This window comes from Postia placenta, assembly GCF_002117355.1.
Source record: "Postia placenta MAD-698-R-SB12 unplaced genomic scaffold POSPLAscaffold_9, whole genome shotgun sequence".
NCBI classification, from domain to species: Eukaryota; Fungi; Basidiomycota; class Agaricomycetes; order Polyporales; family Adustoporiaceae; genus Rhodonia; species Rhodonia placenta.
The window spans coordinates 646,912-666,058 of NW_020169840.1; the positions used below are offsets into that span (position 1 = coordinate 646,912).

The window sequence follows — 19,147 nt, forward strand, 5'->3', positions numbered from 1 at the left end:
CGACTCAGGACAGATTGGCGTTATGAGCATCTTCCACCGCCGCGGTATGCATTCATAGTACGTTCGATATTTGTGGATTTCGCCGTACGCAGTGGAGGAAAGAATTGTTCTTCTGTTTTTATTTATCTCTAATCAATATTGATATCCGCCGGAGGGCGATGCCCTATGCCGGATGATACATGCTAGTACGTATTGTATTAAGGGCTTCTATACACCGGGTGCATGGAGTAATGATGCGCGAGCGATCCATCTTTCGAGAAAAAACAGTTTTGGGATGTCATTCCGTGGTTTGTCTTGCTTGATGTTGTGACAGCTGATTCTATATCGTTAGACCTGTTGAACTCAATGCATGCGCAAGCGGTCTTCGCGTGGGAATTGGCGGGCCCTGGAAACAACGGCCTACTTCGGTAAATTGTGGCTGTCACGATACTTTGCCGGGTCCAGCAAGGTCGGGACCATGGTCGCGACTTTTGATTCCCGATTCCACACAAGCTCCGCTTGTGCCCAAATGTCCTCGGGGAGGTTCATTGGTCTGAAATTAACTGGTAAGCAATTATATTTGTGGGTCGGCAACCACGGAGTTGATGGCAGCATCTTTGCGGCTATTTGTGATATGTTCCTCTCCGACGGGCCCGACGCTGCGTGTAATGGTCTTAGAAGCGAGCAACATCCCGCCACGGCCTCTGGTGACCGTCTTGTGAGGGATACATAAGAAGCCAGGCATTCACTGAGCAAGCAGCAACCTGCGCTGCACGCCTCGCTAACTTTGGATCTAAACCACTATGTTGCTCCAGCTCAGGTTCAAACATAGCTTACCATGCATCCTTCTGGGACTTCTGGGTGCTGAGCAGGCTGCCGCGGTGGGAACATTCAAGGTGCCTTTCAAGTCAAGCATAGTGTAAGCCTTGGGTACCACCGTCTGTTTCCGGACTTATGTTCATTGCCTCCAGTCCCTCAAAGTTAGGCTCGGACGGTGAGAGACATCCGTATTAGCAAATAGACACGTCTCTGATGCGCTTGCTCATGAGCAGATCCATCTACCTCGACTCAGAATCCTGGTCTAAAGGTTGTCACTTCTGGTAATTCAAGCGATCACTTTGTTTCTCCTCCTAGCCTCGACTAACTATCCTGTCATGTAAGTCCACGCCGGTGACGATCAAACATTCTCCGATGTTTTGATTGACACCGGAAGTGGTATTCTTTGGGTCGGAGGGCAGGCGTCCGAATCTTACACCCCAGGACCGTATACTCGCCCGTACGTGACTGCTGTACTGTACTGTCGCAGGGGGCTGATGTACCACATGCAAACAGCCTGAACACCTCTTTCAGCATCGGGTAAGTTTTGGATAAAGTGCTGTTATCCCGCTTACGTAATGGAGATATAGATATGGTACAGGCGGTGCCTCCGGTACCGCATACCTCGATCGCGTCACGGTTGGCGGAGCGACCGTCTCGTCCCAGATCATCGGTGCCGCTAACTTCACAGAGGGCTTCACACTTATCGAGCCCATCAACGGCATCTGTGCGCTTGTGTCTACCATTGCTTCTTATGGTACACTAACCCGGTGCAGTGGGGCTCTCCCCTCCCGGCTCGAACAAGGGCGAAGTGATAGGTTATAACACAACGCCCACGTTTGTGGAGAACCTGTACTCTGAGGGCGTCATCGATAATCCCATCTGGGGCATGTACGTGGCCCCGCTTGGCGAAGACGGCGTGGCGGAGGGTTCGGGCGAGATAACATTTGGCGGAGTGGACGAGAGTCGTATCACTGGTGCGTGCGCTGACGCGGCAGCGAGCCCTTTTGTTGATTAGTAGTCGTTGCTCACCGAATTAACAGGCGAGGTTGTTTGGCTAGACAACGTCCCCGACGACACGAAGTATTATAACTGCAACGTAGGGTTTCGTTTCCAACACAACCCGCGGCGCAGAAAACTCAATGTGTTCTTCAGGCATCCAGTCTTTACTGGAACAACGAGCTCCTCGCCCCCGGTCCTCTGTATGCCCAAACAGATGTCGGTGTACTGTTTTTGGAACTCCCTACGTGAGCTTCGTAAGATGCTCCCACCCACAGCGTGCTGATTACCCTACCTCTAAGTTACGCGTTCTTCAGCATATACGATAGCATACCCGGAGCCACTATCGACAGCTATTCTGCTCTCGAAGGCTCGCTGGTCCTCCCGAATAACCTGACCCTTGACTCCCTTCCAGACCTCATTATCGGCGTCGCTAGTTTGAATTTCACGTTCCCAGCGTCGAAGTACTTCATTTTCATGGATGTAATTCGATACCACGGAGCTCACCATTATTTAGATACGCGGTGCCGAGGAACCTATACAGCGCCCTAAACATCACCGACGATGCAATACACACTTGGTTGGGTCCGAATGGCATTGGCTCGTTCGCATTCGGTCAGAAGTTCCTGGAGAATGCCTACACCGTATATGATTGTACGTATGCAATACTCGAGAAGCTCACATTTTCGCTCACGAGACTCTTGTCAACCAACTCCTCAGTCGAAAGCCGCAGTATGTGTATTTCGCGATCGATGATTGAAATGCGATTACTGATGCGTCAACAGAGCTCGGGTTTGCCAACCTCGCATAAACCGGCTAAACCTATCGTGTACATAACAAGATGTCTATTGTTTGGACAAGTCGTAATGTGCTCGACACATGCATAATATACACTCCGCGGACATATCGTTCTACAATGCTGTGACAAGTTTGTGTGTCTGAGTCGGAATACGATTGTACAGCGAAGGGGGCATGTTCAATCACTGCTTAGCCTTCTGCTGCAGTCGTTTCGTCAGGCCATCTGCAGCAGGCAAGTGGCACGAGGAACCCAACTTACCGAAGGTGCGCCTGCCCCAACCTGGTCGCCGTTCTCTTTCCCTGTCTCTACGCCCTTAAAGTATCCTAGAGGGCGAGAGATTACACAATGGGTATGCTTGGGGTGAAAATGCGAATCATACCTTGTCGTTGCTCGACATCAGGCACCGGTGAGGCAGGCTTGTCCCCATTGATACTCGACACGCCCATTGGCTTATCCTGGCCGGTTGCATCGAGTGGAGGTGAATTTGTTCCAAATGATTGTCCTGCATGCGATGACATTGTGAAGTACTCTGATATCAAGGAAGATGAGGGGAAAGCGTGTTGAGAGCGGGAGCACATGAGCCGGCGAGTGGGTTTATATATGAACGCAGTCGGCCGCTCCCAGAACGGCATCCACTGGCGCCGGTGAACGGGGATGACGTCGTTGGCATTTACGCCGCGCGCTGTAATGAGTCGCGGTCACGTGCATGACGCGCACCGACAACGTCGAGTCGAGTTCTACGGGGGCGTGGCTCAAGTTGGGCAGTATGCAAGCATACTAGCACGTCGCATATAACACGCGTTTAGGCGGTATAAATGGGAAAACGAGCAGCAAATGTCACTTTTCCAGCGGCACCCTGCGCGAAAACAGGAAATATTCTGTAGGTGTGAGCATGTGATAACATTCGGGCTTTACAATAATAACGCCTGAAGTCAATTCAGTCCGATACACGTACATGACAAGGTCAATTCACTTCTTCCATTCTTCATGCTTACCCTCCCCTCCGCCTTCATTGTTTCGTCTTGAGATAGCTCTCCCACCACTCCTCAAATGGTGTCCATCCGAGGCTGCCGTATCCCTCCATGAGATCTTCCGTCTCACGCGTGTATAGCTGGCAGTCCCGAGGTCGGGTCGTGGCTGCGTCTCCCTGCATCAATGGTCAGCAAGGATGGCTACATGCCCTGCGACAAGGCGACGTTGAAGAACGGAAGGTGTACCTTGGGCGGTTCTGCATCTGCAACAATGTGTTTGTGCGGCAGACCAAGGATGCGCGCAAACACGAGGCACATCTCGTACTTCGTGAAAGGCTCGCCCCCGGAGTAATGTAAAATCGGAGGGATTGGGCGCGATGACGGCAATGCTACACCAGCCTTAGCACATACGACTGGTACGTCAGGCGGACATCAAGTACCCACCAGACAGTCGTACCAAGAAGTCGGCGATGTCCAAGACATTCGTCGGATACCGCGTCGCGTAGTGATCCATCTTGTACTCCTTGCCGGATTGGTCTGTCACGACGTCAAGTAGGATGTTCACTGCAGAATCGGAGTTTTTCGGCGCGGGCCCATATAGTACTGGCACGCGCAGGATGACGGTCTTGCTGCCCACTACACCGAGCACGGCCAACTCCCCATCCCGCTTCGTCCGCCCGTAGAGATTGACAGGATTCGTGAGAGCAGAAGGGGTGTAAGGCGGTGAGGTTCCGTCAAAGACGTAGTCTAAGCAGGCTCTTAGCAATCAATATGAGGAGAATAAAGGAATCGTACCTGTTGAGATGTATACGAGGGTGAACTTCAACGCCTTCGAGATTTGGGCCAGATGCGCAGGCAGGACTGCATTGAGCTGCAGTTGCATAATTTGAATGAAAGCATGTCTCATTCTGTGAATGTCCACACTCACTCGACGAGCCCCTTCCGGGTCCTGTAGAGGACGTCAGACACGCAAGTCACAATGCTTTTCTTGTGTGTACCTTCTCTGCCACATCTGGCCTCCTCTCAGCAGCACAATGAATCACCCCTGTGCTCAATCAATCTCGCATCAAAGTCAACAGAAGAATGCGTGTATAGGCTCACAATCTGGCTTGAATTCTGAGAACACCCTTTCCACCTCCGCCGAGTCGAGGAGGTCGAGCTGCCTCAGCTCATCCGTTGGCCGCAAATGTGCAAGTCCGAGCACTGTGTGGCCGGCAGACTTGTATGCCGCATAGATGGCAGACCCAAGGACACCCGATGCGCCTGAATGTGGCGGGTGAGCGAGGCGACCCCTCTGTGATGTTTGAAGGGAACTTGCCCGTTACGATGATGCGCATAGTAGGCTATTGACCTGCTGACTTCAGGTGCGCTCAAGATCATACCATAGGCCGTCAACATGAAAACAATGCACTCACGGTAGCTTCCCGATGGTGAAGGCCTAAGGTAGGTCGAAGTGACCGCTGGGATGCAGCAGCTGCATGACATAACGGTATCCGGCCCGGCAATCCCGCTACCGCGTATTTAGCCCTTTTAGCGCTCATTGATTTCTTTACACTATAGTACCGCGGTCATAAGTGAACTCAGCGCTGTATGCAAACATTATTCTCACAGACAATGAGGTATGAATTTTCATAACAAGCCTGACTTCTACTATCACTGGATCCCGCTGGTATTCCGCGCGAAATCTCCAATGGATCAGCGCTCCCGCCATAAATTGAATACAATCACTCCTACCCAACGAACCAACTCCTTTCACTCTCGTTATAGGACGAGTACCCTGGCTTTGACTTCTTCTAGGATTTTACAATTCCATCCCGTCCGTCATTTTACAAGGTCCAATGCAGGCCTAATTAAGTATCCCTCCGTAAATTTGAAGCTGAGGAATGGTCCACGGTCCAATCGCCGGTCGCAGCATTATCATGTAGATCCCGGAGCGATTATCAACATGTATTAAGGAAGAAGTGCGACGGTAAGGATCAGCCTCTCGATGCATCACTGTTAACTGAGTTTTTGCAAAGCCATTTAAGACTCATCAGTTGTGTCTATGAGATTTGGATCTCCTAGACACCTTTTTTGGATCTGACGTCCTTGTTCACGAGCTCATTGAGGGTGAATATTACTCGTAGATGTGCGGCACGGCCGGCTCAGTAAGAATCGAACCGCCGACCATGAATTTACAGTCGTCTAACTGTCAGAAAATCTCGTCCTCTCGCCCACAGAACACCACCATTGAGGTATGCAGCACTGATGGCCCTCGAGGGCGATTCCCCTCAGGTTCTATCCGCACAAATCACAGACCTGACTTTTTGTGGTGCACAGCACAGATGGCATATCCGGTTTTGGAGCCCTGTGATACCGCCGAGTGGCGTCCTGTTGGTAATGCAGAGAGTGGAGTATATGACAGCGTTGATTAGCATGATAATATCGTGCCAATGATCTTGTGAGGTAGCGAACGGACGCCACATATATATGCACATGCAATCACGCGGAAAAACAACATAATCTACGTTACATTGTTATTTGCAGAAAGCTCTGTTCGCAGCACAATCCGATAGCATCTCTTTCCCGTCCGACTTTGTGGGCCGTGTGATCGGTCCGACATCATTGCATCATTATGGTCTTCCTATACATAGCCCCTGCGGCGGTCATGGACACAGCAATACCTTCTGAAAGCCTCGTTTTGACTCATCCTCATACGGGTGCCTCAGAAGGTAGTCACACGTTTCGACGAATCTGTACACCATTATGAACCTTGATGTGCCGACTGCGCGTTGTGACCAGATGGAAATGGCGATCTCGTGCAGCGGGAGATTTGAAAAGTATGATGAATGCATCTGAATCATCGTGCAGCGGAGTTGCATGTTGTCTATCCCGTTTGTCCGAAGACAGCGAAGCACGACAGACGTTGATAACCTGCGGATACACAGACAATTATTATCTCCGCATATTCTTTCATATTGGTGCGCGCACAGTAGCTTACCATGACGTCCTACATCTGATTTGTCTACCTTATAGACTCGGAGATTCCAACTACAGTTACTCAGTACGTGAAGCTACATACTCGCCACAAGACCACGACGAGCAGGTAGCGATAGATGCTTCTATAGGGATACCCTTCATCATGGACTGCATAGTGTGACACAGACTCTCCGCTCGTTAGAATTGCTATGATGACGGGCACACACCGGAGTAATCCACCTTCGAGGATGACGAGTCAAATCAGTCGCCAGTCAATGAACACAACACCCCTGTTAAAGGCGTCAAACTCACCGTACGTCTCTCTATGGAGAAGGGCACCACAAGGGCATATGACAGAGACATGGTACGTTAGGCATTTGTGTCTTCGAAATGCTGACAGTCTGATGTCTGCTTAGTACGTCCTGTCGGACGCTCACATAACGGGATCGTCTGTTGTATCAAGGCCCCAGGAAGATGGCACGTCCGTTGCAGGGCCGTTACGGTTCTCGGGTGCACTCAGCTATTCGATTAGCTGGATTAGAGAGAATACTACTCACTCACACATTCAATCATCACGTGGGAATACCGTGTCCCTCGCGAGTGTCGCTGGTCTGCCATACGCAGAGCAGGGTGCGAACATAAGACAATATGCAGTTTTCTTCGACGACGATGAGGGTGGAGAGGCAGACCTCGATGCCTGGGTGGTGACGGAGCGGACTACGGCGAAGCCGACAGCTCCATTCACCACATAGATGAAGAGGACAATGCACCTCTTGCGTCCAACGAGGTCGAGTCTGCGATTCTTGATGTTGACGCCAACAATGTACCAGCCACTGACTTGCCACTCGACAACTGTCCAGAGGCAATTCTGTCAACCGCTATATTGGAAGTGGTGCGCGTTCCACTTTTTGAAAATGTCAATAGCGAGTCGAAGGAGTCTGGACCGTCGAGTGACGGGAACGGCGGCAAGCACGAGGGTGGAGACAAGGGTGGTCGCGATGGAGGAATGAGCGGTCGTTCTTGATGTCGGGGAGTCATCACCGTATCCTCTTCCTCTCGTACTCATCAGCCGGCTGTTTCTGCCGCGTTACAATCCCTTGGGCTCTAGGCTTCTCGACATTGTCATGACGATCTATAAGTACGCCTCTTGCCGTCGTCTTCGACGTCTAACCTTTCGGTATATAGTCGCCATACAGAACGAGCTTGAATCTCCCCAGATCCCAGAGAATCCAAGAGACATGGTTGAGCAGCGTGATTGAATGGACCACGACGAAGGAGGAGAAGTGAGGTGCTCCGTCAGTCATGTTGCAGCTGACACGGCTGGTCAACGGATGGAGGAATTGAAGGCATATAAGGTTTAACTACTAGAGAATATATACATGACAAAAGCGAGGCGGGCAGAGCAATCTAGCGAAAGCAGGAATGTAGAACTTCTTGAAGCATTCATGCTGAGCCTAATTAGCGCCGAATCGCGGCGCGCGATGCTTGGGTCTATTTGCACATGCACATGATCGTGGCTGAGAATTGGCAATCGACCATCGATGACCGACCTAACGACAAGATTGAAGAGGGGCACAATAGTTAGTAGACGTTATACATGGATATCCGGAGCCTGCATAGGTTGAAGGAAATGTATTACGTTCTGCTCACTGGAGACAATTTGCCGCCGCCCCGAGGCTATCTACCGTTCCATGAAGATTAAGTTCGGACTCGCAGCAGATGCCGCAGTCGTAGTTGCCCTACGGACTCTAAATAAGGTTTACTTCGCCTACGGATACGTCCGAAGCGCAATCTTGCTCCTACTCATCGAGGCCTACAATCAGGTTCGTCGTAAAATACTTTTCTGTTGAATGACGGCGTGATAAGTTCACGTTGGTTGTTTTTGCTTCAGCAGCTTCATCATGATTCAAACTCAACAAACGAATTTGTTATCTGCTCACGGGTCGAAGGTCTGTCATATGATTTACCACTCATCGAGCTCTCCGTGAGGTTCATTGCTAGAAACCCGGAGCATTCTCTCTAGGAAGAATACCCCGCTTAAACGATGATGTCCTGGCTCTCATTGTGTCCTGGCTCTCAACACGCGATGCTCTCAGCATGTCCCTCACGTCTCACGACATCCATCCTATCGCAAAGCGGCACGCTCTTTCTATCGTGACAATGCGACACAACGCGACAATTATGCGAGTTTGCACTTATATGCTCGAGGACATTCCTGGTCGCCTACACTGGATCCGCGAACTTGAAGTTGGGTTCGATGACATGACCGACACATCAGCCTATCCTTCACAGGACCACCTTCATTTAGGCAACACCACAGCGCGCTTGCTGGTATCTCTCTTCGAGAATGCCATCCATCTCAGATCGCTCTGGTTTCTATACTCGTTCGACACGTTGCTGTTAAAGCAGCCCCGCATTGGACCTGCCCTCTCAGCATTGCGCCATTTACGGATTCTGAGTCTCCCCTCACCGCTTTTGTCTCTAAACCTGAACCCCGGGGACAAGAGCAAGACAGAATCACTCGCAATACAGAGGCAGATGCTGAGGGAGATGCGCAGCAGACTGATAGAGCTATCACTTTCTATCCCGTCTAGTGACCTCTCTAGCATCCAACATATGCAGACCATCAGACGTCTCACCCTCTCGCAGCTTCATTCAGATAACGAAGAGCATCCAAGCCATGCCGAAAGGTCACAACTCTCATTGTCCTGGCCCGCTGTATCGAGCCTGACGCTGGGTCGTTGTCGGCTCTCGATGTCCGATGTAGCCCGAGCTTTCCCCAATGTGCGAGAACTACGCGCGGACTATCTGTCTGGCTCGTCCTCAACGAGCAGCGTATGTTGGCCACATTTGGACTACGTCGAGGGACCTAAAGCGCTCTTCGGGACATGGTCATTCGATTGTCGTATGCACCATCTGTCGGTGACGTCGATTCTCCACCTTGCGACCGCCGATGACGTTACTGTGTTACATGCGATACGACAGATGTCGCCGAGAGTGCTAGAGTTCACAGTTCCACCAATGCAGGATGATACCTTCTGGGCGAGTCTGGCAGAAATCGCGCCTCAAGTACGCAGTCTGGAGATCATGACATGGGTGTTCTGGAGTGAGACGGACCTGGTGTTCAAGATGGCTCAACAATTGGTGAGTGCCGAAGTAACCTGAGGATATCATCACGAACATTGACTGTCGAAAAACACCTGGAAGGGCATACGTTTTGGTGTACTGAATCATTTGGGCCACCTAATTCACATCAGGCTGACATATCTCCTCGAGCAGATACACGTAGCTCGTGATGGCCGTCTCTCAATGACCGGGCCGACGCTGGCCAATCTAGAGCAGCTGGTGCACGTGCTCATCGAACATATACATTCCCTCCGATATGTGTCTATAGATTTTATATGCGGGCGATCCAAACCTAGCGGTGGCTCATGGAAAATTGTGCACCCGGATAAAGAACGAACTGTAGAGCGCATTTGTCTGCACCATGCAGAGCAAGTAAGGGCAAAAATTAATGCACCCGATTTTGACCCCGCCTTGTTCACTGAAGGCTAGTAAAACATCTCTTTTGTTGAATACGCTATCGCTGATACTGCGCCTTGGATCAGTGCAGTATGCACGGCGATGAAGAGTGAGTTCCCGCACCTAGATTCTGGCACAGTATCTCACACGCATGTATGCTCTTCCTAACGTAATAAGGACATCTTTCTTGATCTAGTCTTAGATTTTCTCACCGCCTAGCTGTAGCGACAATTCCACATGCTACAACGCTCTCCGTCCTCGTGAAATTACTACCCAGCCATCAACTCTCGTTGGCCGACGCTCACTCGGAGACAGTAGTTGGTTTTCTCAGAGATTCAGGTTGTTCCAACGCTTTCGTCACGCTGGTACGCGCAATCGCTAAGTCTAAGTTATCGTTAAACCAGGTTTATGCGATATTTTCAGGTCCTTTCGGATATTGTCGCATGAGAAAGCCTCAACACTCCGTGTTTGTATCCCCCGTACCCTCGCCGCCTACTGCAGTGACGTCTATCAGAGGCCGGAGACGTGCTTTGCGTCTCCCGCGTGGTCACCGCATGATGGCGCTATGCCGCATTGACTGAAGCTCCTGCTGCATCTCACGAAGTTCTTCATGAAATCCACCAGTTATGCGCTATAAAGAATGGAACAACTGACGAGGCCCTTCGTATTCAGGGAATTAGTGCGAACATCACTGCATCATTTCATTGACAATTTATACCCGCCTATTATGAAGCCCAACTCCGCGCTCATGCCGGGCCAGCTGCTGTCTATTAGCCGGCTAGCAGATTAACGGCAATCGCTCTGCCGCTCGCGTGGAGCCTTGACTGAGTCTTCACCGCTCACAAGCAGCACAGTGGCCCAATTAGACAATCTTCACGATGCACCGTCGCGGAGCCTATAACTACTGCCTGATTTCTAATGGACGTTATGAATCATTCCTCCAAGGCGCAAGTATGCGAATCATGTCTGCCGGTGCATCGTGCACGGATTGGTCGCCAGTCGTACAGTTTACACGTCTGCCCGTAGAGATGATCCAATCTGGTCTTGGGAAGAAAACAAATGGTGGGATTAATCCTTCTTGCGTCTTGCATAGCCATCACTTGAGTCCTTGAGCGAAGAGATCTCAACAGCCGCTCTGTGCCTCCGCGATATCTCGTATGAGCCGCGAGGCCCATTTCACATGCAGCGGTATCGATTTCCGTTCAAACCACCCGCAGAGACCGATTCACCTGGAGCTTCGTGCTCGGTCATCTGCGTATCCTTGATCGCTCCCTCGATCGCGTCGTAGTTCATACCTATCACCAGGCATCCATATCCACAAACATTGAATCTTTGTCGAGATTGGCAAGCAAATCTCTTTCAGTCGGACATGCGCGTGTTTGCAAGGCGTTTTCGCATGTTACCACTGTTGGCAAACATCAGTAGTGTGATGCATACGCTGAAGTGTTTCCGCGCCTGAAGGTATGTGTGTGATTGTAGGAGGAAAGTCGCGGTATCTCCGATGCGATTGGTCGTCCATACAGTGCGCCACCTTCTGCGCCACTAATTGTATTGAACCATGAGTTTCATCTTCCACAGCACCCGAAATGCGTAATTACATACTGAAATGATCACAGTTCCGCCGATATGATCTCGCAGAGCGTCACATCTATGAGCACTTGCAATGCGATGACGTCCAGAAGCACAACCACTAGATCTGTGCTTCTATAATGTAGTGTTCGTGATCCCAGACCATTGAAGGGGCTTCATAACCACATTGTAACGCATTCTACAATACCTGCACGATCTCAAGGACTGATTTGAGTTCCTCCATGTGCCATGCTTTATATCGATCTGTGGGAGCCATACATATTGTCGTCTAGCACAAAACGTGAGTTCGCCAACCGTCCACAGATGCGATGGACGGTGTGTCGCCCAGTCGGGGTGTGCACTTTGGAGTGGAGACTCGGGGAAGGCCCGTAGAGAAGGTTCGGAAATAGGGTAAGTGACTGTGACCTCCGCGACGGCGCGCCGTTCCATCAGGGTGAAACTTTATGTTGTTTTAGCCCCTGCTATGTCGTCTCCAATGTCTCGTAGAGCGTCTGTAGACGTAATGAGAGAACACCCGGCTATTGAAGTAAAAGCCACTAATAGATAGTGTGCGCAGACATAGTGGCGAGGCGATCATATGTTCTTATGCTGAGAGTGAACCGAATACGCGCTCGTAATATCTAAACCGAGTGAGGTTCTCGTCCATGTTGATAACGGTTATCCAGCCTTGTCGTCACGCAAAGCATTTAGAATGAATGGCGTGAGCAGCCGAGGACAACAAGTGGTGATAAAATAAGGTGTAGGCGCACCGATGTTTTGAGAACGGCAGCGTTGGACGGATGATGCCGCATGTAAGCACTAGCTGATAGTCGCTGTACGGGTGGGTGTGTCGATGAATTTGTCATCGAGTGGTTCCGCGTCGACAGGTAAGACTTGTAGAGCACGGACGGCTTGAAATCTAGAATGTTAAGCCGAGCTGAGGGATTTTGGATGGACCACGGTTTGGAGCACATGCAGTGTGCCCGTGATGAGTAAAGAAGGTGGAACTCACGCAGAGTGTGGCAAATGGAGTAGACGGAGGTGATGGTATGGCGGTGTGCGGGCTTCAAAACGATGGAATGTTTGCGACGGACGGATATCAGACATCACGAACGGTGGACAGAATGCGTCAACAATCTTCTATGACGAGCCGCCTGAGGCAAAACAGGAGGTGAGTGGTGCTGCCAAGCATGGTGAGCTGGCGGGCAGATTACACACCTGCAGAAGCGGTCTCCTGTGTGCTTTGTGAATTTCATCAGGCCGGCCTGTGAACAGCCGCCTTGACTCTTGAGAGTGTTCCTTGTAGATGCCAACTTATTCTCCTGCTCGCGCATTCAGACTAGACACAGAAGGCAAGCGATTATTATTGAGCGAGTTCTGCAGTCTTGAGAGATCACGTAATCGTCCGCGATACACCAATAAACCCTCATCGTACTACAGCGTTATTAGACGTCCGAGAGAGGAGTGAAGGCACATGCCTTAGCTCGAGCCAGAAAATCTATCTCCTTTTCCCGATCGCATGCAACGCTCCACTGGAGAATGAGGCTGACGGTGTCGCTCGCAGGCAAAGGAGGTGTGCCAACTGCCGTTCATTCAATTCTCTAATTGTGTTGCCAGCGCACAATGCACAACGCCGCAGAGTGGAAATGATCCCCAGACGGGGAACAGACTTGGTGTGAGAGGTCAGCCCGCAGAAAACGCCCAGGGACAACGAGGCGGTGATTTCAAGAGCCGCGAGTGTGCACCGTGAGACGGAACATGGCCTGAAATGGATGTCAGCTTCAGGAGAGCATGGTCGCTGGTTCTGCGGATGATCGGTGGGCAGTCAGCAAAAGTTCGACGATGGTGCATAACGCAGATGGATTATCCGACTTTGCGTCGATGAACGTCCTGTGGACAATACAGTAAGAATAAGTAAGACATGTGACAGCGTTGATTGACATCAAAAGTGGGGGATGAATCTGCGAGTCATCGGAAGGATACTAGTTACCTGCTCAACATAATATATCTTACATTGTTCCTCAAAACGAAAACGGCATAAGGAGAACGATCTGATGGCACTCCGTCTTCGTCTAACGTCGCGAGCTGTGTAATCAGCCCGATATCATTGCATTATTATGGACGTCCTTATTAATCAGCCCTCGCGACCGCTATGCTCAGACAGCAATTCCTGCTGAAATTGTTCCGGCTGTACGCCGCCATCAACAGGAAATGACCGACTCGTGCAGCGGAAGATTTAGGAAGTATGATGAAGGCCTTCGGTGCTTTCTGTAGCGGAGTTGCCCAACGTCTAGCCTTCTTGTCCGGAGACAGCGAAGCATGACAGGCGCTGAGGAACTATAATATATCAATTGCAACGTTGTCTGACCCCGTCCCCCGTATTCGTTCCCTCCTCATAGCTTACCGAAGTCATACACTTCTCAGCTACCTCACCAATAGCACAAAATCAGCCTAATCTAGCAAGTATATAGTATTTCACTCGCCTGCAGTTGTAGATACTGACTACTCATCTGTCAGTCTGTCGTCTGCATGCAGGCAGCAGATGACTTTGATGGGGAAATCCCCAACAATATCGTAGAGACTCTTGGAGCACCTCAAACGACAGCCATCAACGCCAACGAGCATACAGGATTGCCGTTGCTCAGCTATCCTGTCGAAGACCACGATATGCAAGTAGCAGCGGGTATCTCCATAGAGGACTACTACAGATGGGAGCTCGGATTCGGCGTGGTAAGTGGATCACCCCTACTACGGACTGCGTAAGCTGATGCCCTTCCCTCTTCAAGGACCCCTCCGTCCACGAACTGCCATCGCCATCGTCTCATCCTGAGGAAGAGAGATGGGTCGAGTCGTCAATTGACGAATACACTGCGTCCATCAACATGGACGTTGAACTTACCATAGGCCTTTCCATGGAGGAGGGCACTGCGGAGGTATATGGCGGGAACATGGTATGGTATCCATCCATCTCTTGATGTGCTGAGATACTAAGATCTGATCAGTACATCCCGCCGGACATGGACGTGTGGTGGCCATCCGGGGCGATGATGCCCGAGGAACATGGCGCGCCCATTGCAGGGCCATCGCGATTCCCGGGTGCACTCGGCGACTCGACCGGCTGGCATGGGGAGAGAGCCGATCTCTCCCACACTCAAACATCGCGTGGGGATCCCGTATCCCTCGCGATCGCCCCTGGTCTGCTGTACGCAGAGCAGGGTGCAACAACAGAAGAATACGAAGTTTCCATCGACAAAGATGAGGGTGAAGATGACCTCGACGCCTACAATGATGGAGCAAATGACAACGAGGATGATGCTTTCATTCTCGACACCGATGACGAGGACAACGAGGTTGCAGTTCTCGATGGCGACATCAATCTTGAAGTGACTGCCGACTCACCACTGGTCGCCCCTCCCCTCGACAGACCCATAACGCACTCCCACACTCGCGCGTCCTATGGAAACAGCGGTTTGAAAATGCAAGATGCCTTGCGTGGGCAAAAGCGCAGGGCTGATGATGACAGCGAGGAGGACGCTGCCAACAAGAAGGCGGTGAAGAAGGCCCGGAGGGGTAAGGCAAAGAACACTGCTCAGACGAAGGAGAATACCAAGGCAAAAGCGAAGGGTACGGCGAAGCCAAAGGGCAATGCGAAGGCAAAAGGCAAGGCGAAGTGTAAGGCGAAGGCGAAAGCGGGCAACACGAAGATTAAGATCAGAGACAGTGGAGGGCAGTTCCCGTGCCTGAAGCCTGGCTGCACAAAGTCGTTTGAACGCATGACCGACAGAAATCGCCATCTCAGATCCAGCTGTCCAAAGGGAAAGCCAGGCGACCTCGTGAAACCCGGCTGCACCCACTGCAATAAGCAGTTCTCCAGGGGTGATGCAGTCAAGCGGCACATCGATGACGGTGCGTGTCCTGCCTATAAACAGCCACCTGGAGAGTTGAAGAAGTCCGGAGCGTCGAGTGACGGGAACGACGACAAGCGCAAGGGTGGAGATAAGGGCGGTCGTGGTGGGGGAAATGGAAAGGGCGGTCGCGGTGGAAGAAGGGGCGGTCGTGGTGGAGGAAAGGGCGGTCATGCCTAACATCTGGGAGTCGTCGCAGTATTCTCCCTATTCCGCTCGTACTCCCCACTCGACTGTTTCTGCCGCCTTACAGTTCTTCAGTCTCTAGTCTTCTTGTCACAGCCATCTTATCTTGCTGTCGTCTTCGCCGTCTGATCTCTCTTGACCAATCGATATCTGTTGCCATACAGAATGAGCGTGACACTGGGGGCAATTCAAGATTTCTGCTCTCCGAATACTGTCCAGAAATCCAACGAAGTGTAGGAAATAAAAATTGGACACCTGACTTCCGAATATCGAAAGAAAGCCATAAATAAGTGCGGCATATTCGGAGCTCCGAATATGGCAGCGAATATATTACATAATCGTTTCTCGAATATGAGCCACGATATTCGTTGAATATTCTGCATCAACACATTGTACTAGTAAATATGATAAACAGGGGACATTCATGGACCAAATACAGCGTGGGTTATTGCTAATACTCAGAGCACAGATATCCCTTATATATTGGCTGAAATAGATTAATCACCCAGTGTATGCCATTTCTGGTTGGCAGATCGGCACGGAATATGGTTTTTATGCCTTACACCATCCGAAGCTTCAATTGTTGGTTACATATCTGGGGACTATCCGTGCTGTAGGTGTTGACAATTTTTCACAATGTAACCTGTCCACGAATACTCCCTGTTTATCATATTTACTAGTACAATGTGTTGATGCAGAATATTCAACGAATATCGTGGCTCATATTCGAGAAACGATTATGTAATATACTCGCTGCCATATTTGGAGCTCCGAATATGCCGCACTTATTTATGGCTTTCTTTCGATATTCGGAAGTCAGGTATCCAATTTTTATTTCCTACACTTCGTTGGATTTCTGGACAATATTTGGAGAGCAGAAATCTTGGATTGCCCCCAGTGTGAGTCTCCTCGGCGACCTCAAGAGACATAATCAAGCAGTGTGATCAAATGGAGCATGACGGAGAAGAGGAAGTAGGGGAAACATCGATCGATCGCATCTGCCACCGCCACAAGGCTATCTATCGCTTCACACAGTTTGGACTTGCTGCAGCCTGGTTAATGGATTGCTGATGCGCTCATTGTCATTGAGGAATGCTTTATTGAACATGCGATAGGTCATTACTGTACGACTTCAACCGGTCTCCTTCAACGTTGTCTGTCGTATCCAGCTGCCAACCTGACGAGCGCGCTTCATAAAGCGCTGACACCTTGGACTGGACCATTTCTCTGTCTGGGAGTTTGCACGATATTGTAATTGCCACTTGACGATGAACGAATGTGGCCATGAATGAGATGATAGTCCACGTACGCTGCCCTCTCCTTACTGCACAGTCTTCATTCCGCCACCATCTTGATGTCTTTACGTGGTATCGCAAGACGGCCCTTCAACACACGCACGGGCGAGAGGAATCCTATCATTACACAGTCCGGGTGGGTGACCTCAGTTTCATCAGCATAGATGGCTCTAAACGTCACCCAAATTGCTCCAGGTTCTGGATTTTGAGCATACATATATCCAGATACTATCTCTAGCTCCTCAACTGAGCTGTAGAAGCACCTGAACCATTCCCTAAGCACGATGGAGGGCCTTTAAATTGCTGCAACGTCACACGCCTAACCGTGTAAATGAAGGAACTGGAAGTAGGGAGCTGGGAGTAGGGAACGCTCGCATATGATGTATTGACCTGAGAGTGGTATCTTAGGTACGACGAAGAATAGGGGACAGTGGTTTTTAGACAGGTCGCAGCGTGATTCATTCTTCCGATCTTCTCCTTGCCATCGTTCTGGCAACGTGGTTACGTCTTCGAGGTGAAGCGAGAAGCTTAGGCGACCATATACTCGCGGAAAGAAAAGGGAGGCCCTGGGACCGCTGCCAAGACGCTTCGTTCCGCATCAGCATGTACCGAACTGATAAGAGCTGGAAATACTAGACAGGGGTCCAGTGCGCTAAGCCAGCACGCTCACGCGGCGACAAACGGCACAGCGAGTGCATTTTCCCTTATGCACCGATGCTAACATTGCTAGAGGTGAAGCCTGACGATGCGATGTGGCGCTTGAAAAGGCACAGGTGGATTGCATCCCTGAGGACTGAAAAGCAAGTCTGAAAGGGTGTTGTGTATTATGCGGAATGAATGCGGCTGTTGAACGGTCAGTGTGTCTGATACTAGAACGAAAGGATTGTACAAACATGCTTTAGAGACAATGTCAGCTCATCGCGCGCCAGAAGCAACCATAACGAGAGGGAGTGAGCGTAGCTGTGTCATTTCCAAGATGTCGATCAAGCAAATGGTCTTCGTATGTCGTACGCTTGCGACGGGGCGGAAGTATATCCGTTTACTTGCGACGAAAAGGCACAAGGCGCCCGTCCAAGTAGCGTACAACTATTGAGACCGAGTGGTCCAAAACGCTGTTCCCGCGCGAGACATCTCGCGGTATGTAGATGTAAACACGCTGTGCTGGCGTGCCAGACACACGGCACAGCAGTAGGAACGATGCGCGACAAAGTGTGCACCTTAGAGCGAAGACCTAGCTCGCAGAGAAGGTTCAGAAACATGGAGGAGTGGCTCTGACTTCGCGGGAACGCACCAGTGGTCCAAATCTGGGTGAAAGGGGATATCCATTTCTGGAAACCACTGCGTGACAAAGTGCTGCTTGTGCTCAGCGGTAGAATCGCCACTCCATTCCTCCCACGGCCTACAATACTTATCGCGTAGTTCGCCCTGTAGAAACAAAATGAACGAGTGGCCCGACGAGGTAGATTTCAGGAAGAAAAGCATACAGAGAAGCGGTGGGCAAGCGACATTGGCACCTGCTGGGCGTCTCTGCACTGGGAATAAACTTGGTCCATTTTCGCATTGTTCCCTGAAATAGCAATGTCAGCAAAGATAACAAACGACAATGTAAGCTGAAAGGGCTTCGAATTGTCATGATCCATCCGATAACACTGCATTATTCTCGACATCCTTATGAACAAGAACGTGTGGCCGTGATGCCTAGACAACGACGCTTCTCTAAATCGGACTGCCTGCACGCTGCCGTCAGGAGGAAATGAACGTTTCGTGTACCGGGGGCTTTACGAAGTCTGATGCGCCGTCTCTGTATCAGAGTACAAGCCATCTGACCCGCCCACGGCGAAGCGCGACAAGCGCCAGTGACCTACAATATATAATGCCGCGCCATCCAACCCGCCCTCCCTCATTTTCGCCTTGAGGAAGTTTACAGAGCCTTATTACGCTCTGTTCAATTGACTCTGACACGAGTCTGTTAAGCCATTACACCCGAGTATGTGCAACTTCACTCACCCGACACTACACGCACTGATTTCCTGGTCACGAAGCCTCCTTCGCCATGCAGGTAGAAGGACACGAGATTATCATCGGGGGCGCGACTATAGAGGAGTCAGCGGGCATCCTGGGGTTAGGAATGGATCCAGCTATCCATCT

At 50.7% G+C, this 19,147-nt stretch overlaps 7 protein-coding genes across 7 annotated transcripts; 4 read left to right on the forward strand and 3 right to left on the reverse strand.

Annotated features, from left to right (window-relative positions):
* Positions 1–770: 770 nt before the first annotated feature.
* Positions 771–2,800, forward strand: POSPLADRAFT_1182107 (hypothetical protein). The gene is made up of 12 exons (XM_024488890.1): positions 771–898; positions 951–973; positions 1,032–1,079; positions 1,141–1,255; positions 1,312–1,335; positions 1,386–1,522; positions 1,572–1,772; positions 1,839–1,894; positions 1,951–2,042; positions 2,097–2,258; positions 2,312–2,526; positions 2,580–2,800. Exons 1-12 carry the CDS (start codon positions 783–785, stop codon positions 2,603–2,605), a joined length of 1,215 nt encoding a protein of 404 aa, XP_024337726.1. The 5' UTR covers positions 771–782; the 3' UTR covers positions 2,606–2,800.
* Positions 2,775–3,111, reverse strand: POSPLADRAFT_1057879 (hypothetical protein; the record flags this gene model as incomplete). The annotated part of the gene is made up of 3 exons (XM_024480967.1): positions 2,775–2,789; positions 2,852–2,916; positions 2,973–3,111. The coding sequence occupies 3 exons, from the start codon at positions 3,109–3,111 to the stop codon at positions 2,775–2,777; spliced, it is 219 nt and encodes a 72-aa protein (XP_024337727.1).
* Positions 3,112–3,506: 395 nt separating this feature from the next.
* Positions 3,507–4,991, reverse strand: POSPLADRAFT_1182108 (hypothetical protein). The gene is made up of 9 exons (XM_024488891.1): positions 4,980–4,991; positions 4,883–4,922; positions 4,666–4,827; positions 4,563–4,609; positions 4,493–4,513; positions 4,360–4,435; positions 4,009–4,311; positions 3,811–3,953; positions 3,507–3,740 (listed from the first exon to the last, which is right to left on the reverse strand). The coding sequence occupies exons 2-9, from the start codon at positions 4,899–4,901 to the stop codon at positions 3,603–3,605; spliced, it is 909 nt and encodes a 302-aa protein (XP_024337728.1). The 5' UTR covers positions 4,902–4,922; positions 4,980–4,991; the 3' UTR covers positions 3,507–3,602.
* A 1,856-nt stretch (positions 4,992–6,847) lies between these two features.
* POSPLADRAFT_1057881 (hypothetical protein) lies at positions 6,848–7,274 on the forward strand (the record flags this gene model as incomplete). Its single annotated transcript, XM_024480968.1, has 2 exons — positions 6,848–6,886; positions 6,939–7,274. The coding sequence occupies 2 exons, from the start codon at positions 6,848–6,850 to the stop codon at positions 7,272–7,274; spliced, it is 375 nt and encodes a 124-aa protein (XP_024337729.1).
* A 1,345-nt stretch (positions 7,275–8,619) lies between these two features.
* Positions 8,620–9,991, forward strand: POSPLADRAFT_1146456 (hypothetical protein; the record flags this gene model as incomplete). Its single annotated transcript, XM_024485936.1, has 2 exons — positions 8,620–9,666; positions 9,917–9,991. 2 exons carry the CDS (start codon positions 8,620–8,622, stop codon positions 9,989–9,991), a joined length of 1,122 nt encoding a protein of 373 aa, XP_024337730.1.
* Positions 9,992–14,142: 4,151 nt separating this feature from the next.
* POSPLADRAFT_1146243 (hypothetical protein) lies at positions 14,143–15,698 on the forward strand (the record flags this gene model as incomplete). Its single annotated transcript, XM_024485903.1, has 3 exons — positions 14,143–14,343; positions 14,400–14,564; positions 14,616–15,698. 3 exons carry the CDS (start codon positions 14,143–14,145, stop codon positions 15,696–15,698), a joined length of 1,449 nt encoding a protein of 482 aa, XP_024337731.1.
* Positions 15,699–18,217: 2,519 nt separating this feature from the next.
* POSPLADRAFT_1057884 (hypothetical protein) lies at positions 18,218–18,552 on the reverse strand (the record flags this gene model as incomplete). Its single annotated transcript, XM_024480969.1, has 3 exons — positions 18,218–18,230; positions 18,291–18,424; positions 18,484–18,552. 3 exons carry the CDS (start codon positions 18,550–18,552, stop codon positions 18,218–18,220), a joined length of 216 nt encoding a protein of 71 aa, XP_024337732.1.
* Between the last annotated feature and the right edge of the window lie 595 nt (positions 18,553–19,147).

Excerpts from the sequence above, each read along its gene's own strand:
- POSPLADRAFT_1182108 (XM_024488891.1), bottom strand. Across the intron at positions 4,436-4,492 it reads ACCCGGAAGGGGCTCGTCGA|CTCAATGCAGTCCTGCCTGC; the intron begins GTGAGTGTGGAC and ends ATGCAACTGCAG. Across the intron at positions 4,312-4,359 it reads CCTCGTATACATCTCAACAG|ACTACGTCTTTGACGGAACC; the intron begins GTACGATTCCTT and ends GAGCCTGCTTAG.
- POSPLADRAFT_1182107 (XM_024488890.1), top strand. The coding sequence starts at position 783 with ATGTTGCTCCAGCTCAGGTTCAAACATAGCTTACCATGCATCCTTCTG. Across the intron at positions 899-950 it reads CCTTTCAAGTCAAGCATAGT|TCCCTCAAAGTTAGGCTCGG; the intron begins GTAAGCCTTGGG and ends CATTGCCTCCAG. Across the intron at positions 1,256-1,311 it reads CCAGGACCGTATACTCGCCC|CCTGAACACCTCTTTCAGCA; the intron begins GTACGTGACTGC and ends ACATGCAAACAG.